At 43.6% G+C, this 6,733-nt stretch overlaps 1 protein-coding gene across 1 annotated transcript in view; it reads right to left on the reverse strand.

The window, feature by feature from the left end:
* The window catches only part of LOC144123924 (G2/mitotic-specific cyclin-B3-like), an 84,187-nt gene extending 78,393 nt beyond the window's left edge, over positions 1-5,794 (reverse strand). Inside the window, exon 1 of the mRNA XM_077656636.1 lies at positions 5,679-5,794. Within this exon, the coding sequence (XP_077512762.1) occupies positions 5,679-5,756 (78 nt within the window). The 5' untranslated portion in view covers positions 5,757-5,794. The remainder of the gene's footprint in view (positions 1-5,678) is intronic.
* Between the last annotated feature and the right edge of the window lie 939 nt (positions 5,795-6,733).

A 6,733-nucleotide genomic window follows, 5' to 3' on the forward strand; every position in this document is an offset into this window, starting at 1 on the left:
ACAAGAAAAGCCCTTGCGGAGTCCATGCTGTGAAGGAAGAAAAAACTTGTTACTATCAAGACTGTTCAATGGGGTCATAATTGAGGAGAGATTGCTTGTCTCCTGACTTGTGCACTGGAACGACTTTCTCCACTTTCCAGCCATCCGGTAGGCTTCCTGTAGCAAGGGATTGTTTGAACTACAATGAGGGGTATTTAACACTGATGAAATTAGTGTTTTTCAACAGTCTTGAATTGATTTCTTCAATTCCAGCTTATGACGAGAGCTTCATATTCTCTGTTATAGACAAAATACCATCATAAAAGAAGGATAGACAGAATAAAGGGGGAAGTACAGTATTACGCAGTGAAGGTGGTAAGGTACCAATTTCATCAATAAAAATGGAGGAAATGGCAACATTAAATGTTTCAGCCCGTCGAGCGCCACTGGCCTCTCGCACTTTGTCGGTAAGGATAACAACATGGGTGTGCGAAGGGTTTATTATTTTCCCGAATTTTTTGGGGTCATTGTTAAGGATTTAAGGCACTTCAAGATTAACGAATGATTGTTTAGCTTCTCGAATAGCAATATAGTAGGTGTCCTCAGCTACATAATATCTGTTTCAAGCTCAGGTGCTTTGGTTTATTTTGCCGCTCGAAAAATTCGCTTTTTCTTTCATTCCAACCGTTTCGATCCGTATGTGAACCACGTCTTCTGGTGACTGGCACGAATGGTCATCAGAAGTATATATTTGTTCGCTAGCTCCGTGATCTTGTTGCTAGAACTCAACCAGTTATTATTAACTGAAGGACTGTCCAGTCCAGACAGAAACTCGGGCAGAAAATCTTCCATCTCATGGTTGATTGCATCACAACCGCATCGATGTAAGTGAACAAACCAGTACTTAAAGCTCGGATGGAAGGAAAGCGTGGACGCACAAAAGCGTTTGTTTTATTGCAATAACTAAAACCAGTTTTCAGCGAGTCGCACTAAAAAACGATTTTTAAAAAAAAAATGTTAAACGCGTATATTATCTTTTCTTCTGGCTTCTGATGGACAGGTTCAAGCATAATGCTAAACAGGCTGTTGTGCACAGTGGCCAAAGTTGGTGCCAACAAAGTGGAGACTCTGAATACCACGGTCGTTTAGCGTAAGCTCTTTCACTGCTTCAGAGTACAACTTCTGGAAAAGCGGGAAATTAATCCCAGTCAAAAACTCCGGCAGGGGTGCCTCGAACCGTTCCTGTATAGACGACCTTTTAGAAGTCGAAGCTAAAAGGCAAATCTGTTGCGTCCTCTTTACGTGTGACACTAAATCTGTCGCAACATTTTCGACCTGAGCTACATGGAATTACAGCAAAAACTTATTGTTGGGCTTGTTGGTAAGCCATGATCTCAGAAGAAACAGCACAAAAAGCACTACGGAAGAAACAAGGGGGGCGACACGGACAGAAGCGCTGAACTTTTAACTTTATTTCGGAAAAATTATTATCTGACACAAAATTCGAAGCATTAGCTTCGCAACCCTCCCGCTGTGTACGGTTTTTTAGAACTTTGATCACCTTTGAACATATCATATAGTTGATCTGTTTGTATATCTTGGTTTTTATCTTTTTGCCGTGTAACTTTTTAGCCTTTTCACTCGTTAAACTTTTATGCCTGTTATTGTTTTTATCGGTTTTGGCTTACAAGACCGCGTTTTTATCTCTGTTTGTTTATGGCGTGTTCTTTGTTGGCGATTCATCTTCACATTCATTTTTATTCGTTTATTTCTTTTCTTTCCTTGATACTTGATACTAAGGAGCCGATTTGGTTATTGCTTGCTTGTTGCCACTGCCACTTCATTAAAATCCTGAGTCATTGTCCTATCAATAGATTGCTTTGCTCTGCTTGTGCGTCATTGCCTCTGACAGGATATTGCATAAATACGTTGAAATAATTTTTGCGAAATAATGTTGAATGTTCAGTGCTTCTGTCCGTGTCGCCCTCCTTGATTCTTGTCCGTTGTCCTTTCTGTGCTGGTTCTTCTGAGATCATGGAAATACAGCAGTGCTTCGCATTTACAATTCAACAGTTTGTATATTCCTTTTCTATTCCAAGAAAATGTTAGATACCTCTATGAATCTTTGATGAAATCTGGACTTGGATCGCGGTTCTGCTGCTGTAGCTGCCGCTGACGAATAGCATGTGCCTCATGATTTTCGTAAAGGTACTATTTAAGCGGGAAGGTAAGGGGTATTATTCAACTGTCGTGGACTCCCAATAATTTTCAGCATGTTCATAATCAGAGAGACACACAAGGTGATTATAAAACAGTGATGTTTGATTCTCTGCGTTGACACTGTCGTCTTCTGTATTTGTGGTTGTTGCTCTTATTTGTTTATTTTAAGTGTATATATTTACTGTCTACGCAAGAGAGTAATTAAAAATAAATGGTGTTTGAGGTATTTGAATTGCCTACTCTAATGTGTACGCCTTACTGATGAAAATATGGAAATGGAAATATCTTGTCGGAAATGATTCAACAGCCCTTCAGCTTAGCGAAGAACGCCGGCGACCGGACGAACCGTTCATGTCTAAGCACCCGCTGGTGAGCTTAGGGTAAGGAGATATTTCAGTTTCGCCGCTGTAGGCTTGTCGAGAGATTCGCCCCAGCAGTTTGTTGGTCCTAACGTGGTACAGCATAACCAATTTAACGCGAACTGATGATACAACAATTTAGATTTTATTTTTTTCCTTATCATTATGATACGGCAGTACTGGAGGGTAATTCAGAGGTTAATGCTCACACAAGTTCAACAGCAGCAAATCAGACTGCAAGACGAACACTCTTTCCAGAAAAAGGTTGCTTGAAATGTTAAGCGGAATTGCGATGACTGGTGTTACGTTTCGCCTGCGACGCGCTGTATAGCCGGCGCGGATGCAACGGACGCCGGGGCTTCGTTCAAAGCGGCGGTCATTTGGACCCGTTCAGTGCTGCCGTAACGCCTCCCGCCAAGCGCGTCCAGGCAGGTTTCAATGCCACGTGTCGTCGTGTGTGCGTGTGTGTGTGTGTGTGCATGTTGGTGCCCACGCTTGTCAAAGCGCGGCAGCCGGGGAGAGGAGCTCCCCAACTGGGAGGCGAGGAGGTCTGACCGGCGCCGGCCCGCCGGACGCGCCCGTCACGTCTGAACATGAACGAGCGTCGCCGTAACGGGCGACTCATCCCAAGCCGTTCCTCCTTGCCCTCGACTCCGAAGGTATAAAAGCCGCTGCCCAGGACGCCAGAGAGGGACTTCGATTTCTTCCTTCGAGTAACGTGGTGGCCCTGACCGGCTGCTCTTTTGCGATGCCAGAATAAACAAGTTGTTCTGTTGCCAGTCGACTCATCCTTTGCCGGGACCTTCGGATGTTTCCAGCTTTGCCCCAGGCCGCCAGGCCAACGCTACCCTTGGGGCTTGCAAACCATTTGCAACACTGGGAACCCTTTACCGCGGAACAGCAACATGGCCAAGTTGCAGCGAGGAACAGACAACGGCGCACATATTTTTGGCGCTTGGTACATTAAGTACGCAGCAGAACAGACACACAACCAGGCATAGACAGTATCGAATATTCTGCAGCTTCGATAATATATTTTGGGTCATTATGTTCATTACTTTATTTATCGCTTTCAAAAATGAGTCGGAGTATCCTTATCCAAAGTAACTGTTGAGTGTATGCTGTACTTTGAGGGTACTCAGTCCTCAAAGCCCTGTGTGTCGCACATTTTCAGGCGGCAGTTTGCAACATTTTCGCCCGGCAGCGCTCGCTTAAGCGGTAGCCCACCAAACAAAAGTGTGGAATACAACCTAAAAGAGATGACGCGAAGGTTGTTAGCCCGTCTTTATTCATTTTTGCATGCTTTCGTTGTCAAGTAGGTTCAGGAGGCATGCATTGCCCTTCAGCACACGCGTTGCCACAAGGGAACAGGACACAGCCTCATCATTGTGGAAGAAGCAACAACTTATCACCGCGATTTTGCGTTGCGGCAGTTGGCAACCGTAATAAGACTTCCGCCCTAATGTTTATGATCTTAGAGAACATTTGTTTACTTTGTATGCGGCCATGTTCGGAGGCATCGTCAAATGTCAGTCCATGCATGTCTTTCGTTTGGGGAAGCAAGCGCTCCAACAACCCGTTCTCCCGAGGCCCTAGCTCAACTTTTCTTTCTCTAATAAACCGCCAGGTGCTTCGATCCAACGAGACGCTCTAATTCTCCATGAAAATGCACCGGCATAAAATGCAACACATTAAAATGCTCGTCTGCTCCTGTAGGCAGGATCTTTTTATCTGCTCCGCTTATAACACAGGTGCACCGCGGGGCTCTTCCGGAAAGGCGGTGTCAACACATGCTCCTGGCTAATACCGTTAAAATAAGGTAAGACAGAAATAACAGTGATTATCAAGACGTCTGCAGTGCAATATAATCTAACGCCCCTTTTGTTTTGTTGGCTTTCTTCGAGGTTCCAACGCAGGATAGTGGGGCTACGAACGTCACTTAGGCACTGTGATTGGGCAATGAGTCGCTTTCCAAAGCGCATCGACCTTGTACCATTTATTACGGGACAAAATCAGAGGTAACCGAATACTTACTGAAGTAATAAACGAAAACAGCTTGACGTTTATTATGTATTCACGTTCTCCAAGAAAGGGCTTCCAACTCAGTTAATGAAATTGTCACACATAGACATACAGATGAGCGCAATGATGTATAAAAGAATCCATAATGTTGTATTGACTATATGAAACAGAAATCAAATTTGGTTCTCGGTCTAATACCTGTATCTGAGAAACAATTCCTGAAGAGAGCGGCTGTCGGTGTTGAAGGCAGTCCTCTTTTATTCAGTCTCGTGATCATCTCTTCATTCAAGAAATGCGTGTGCTGGATGAAAACATCCACAGCGGCGCATTTTATCAACCGAGAAAATATTATGCACTTTTTCCGAGCCACGCAAATGATATAGCGTAGGAATAGCGCAGCTATAAAAGATCTGCAAACTGACGGCAGCAACAGAAAGTTATCGAGAGGAGCCCGAATATTGATTTTCTTTAATGTTAGAGAAATCAAGATATAATTTTTAATAAACCTCGTCACTTCAGCTTATAAAAGCATGTTTTCTTAATGTTTCTTTCTTTGTAAATGGTGCAAGGCAAATGATTTTTAGTTCGACAAATTTATAGCATGGTTCTTTGGCTCCCCTACTTCCAGTTGCTCTTCGCAAGCTTTTTCAAGGCTAATGTCGCTGGCAACTGTTTTCGACGGAATCCACATCCGAGCATAAAAGCTAACTCTGGCACAGGTATGAAACAGTTTGATCAGATCCGGGAGCTGGAGTTTCAGAAATGGACCCTTTCATCAATTCCGGAAATAGTGAGATCAACGTTGGCATACATGAACCGCACCCTTTCGTTTCGCCTGTATCACACCTGGTGGCGATACATGAAATCCAAAGCAGCATGGGAGTGGCGAAATGAAGTCTTTATTTGAAATGTGGGTGGGGCATTTCAACGGTACGCTTTGGCCGGAGTGCCCAGCCGCTCCATAGTCGTTTTGCACTCGCGCAGGTTTTGCGCTTCTTTAAGCACTCATTTCACTTTGAAGGACAAGGCGGGACCAGGACCCCAAGGACGAAATTCCAAGGAGACCACGTGCGAGTATCGCAGCTCTTCACAACTCACCTGCTTCGCGTCGTTTGTTGACAGGTTGCGGTCCGGTAGGTTCGAGGTGCTGCGTACAAGTGTACGAAGAAATTGCATCCAAAGTTATGGTTTTTTTGCAACTGCTCCGAATGCGAAAGGCTGCACAAAACGGAGGAAGCGTCCCGAAACATGCGTATATTTTAATTTATGACTCGTGTTTCAAGTATTCTATCGCGGACGCAATGCATACAAGAACATACCTAGGATTCCTTTCTCTAAACCTTCAGCGGCCAGTGAAAAAAAAAAAAAACTCTTAACGCTATTTCGTGTGCACACGCTACAATTACAAAGTTTAAAGCCGCCGTTTTCCAAAGCCGAAGCCTGTAAGAGCTTACGCTTCATAGCGTTCTGAAACGCGCATTGGCAAGTAGGAGCCATAAGCAATTTCCTGTCAGCATCATTTCACCTTTCGAAAATAGTGTGTGACCAAAATTAAAACTTGACGAATATGCAGTCGTTACAAAAAAGGAGAGAGGAGAACGCATACAATTTTTCAGTGCTCCAAGGACTCGAAACAAAGGGATCAATGTGTGCGCAAAAAGAGCATTGTTTAAAGGTGTGCAAGTAAAAAAGATTTTTGTGTATGACAATAACTGACGCCGGTGTTCAGTGAGCTGCATGAAATGACAAATTTCTTTTTTTCGATAAAAGCACATGCTGCTTTCTTGTGGTTCAGGCTGGAGAGGAGCAAATTTCAAGGTATACAGACATTTCTTGCATCTATATTGTACTGGACCAAACCATTAGTAGGGGAGCCTTTCCCTTTTTTGAAAAGTAAAGAGTTTACAAAGACGTTTCTCTTCTTTTATAACATGCAGGATAAAACTGAGAGCAGAACTGCCTTTCGGTTCTGTTATCTGCTACATATGCACACGGGGAGATGTTAACTTTTGCAGATTTTAAACAAAATGATCGAACAATATCGTGCAAGCTTACGCTAAAATTGTACGAATAAATGTTGCGAAAGGTAGGAACCAAGTTTAAAATGGGGAGCGGCTACATGTAGCTCGGACCAAAGTTATCAAAAAAGAGAT

This window comes from Amblyomma americanum, chromosome 3, assembly GCF_052857255.1.
Source record: "Amblyomma americanum isolate KBUSLIRL-KWMA chromosome 3, ASM5285725v1, whole genome shotgun sequence".
In the NCBI taxonomy this organism is placed as follows: Eukaryota; Metazoa; Arthropoda; class Arachnida; order Ixodida; family Ixodidae; genus Amblyomma; species Amblyomma americanum.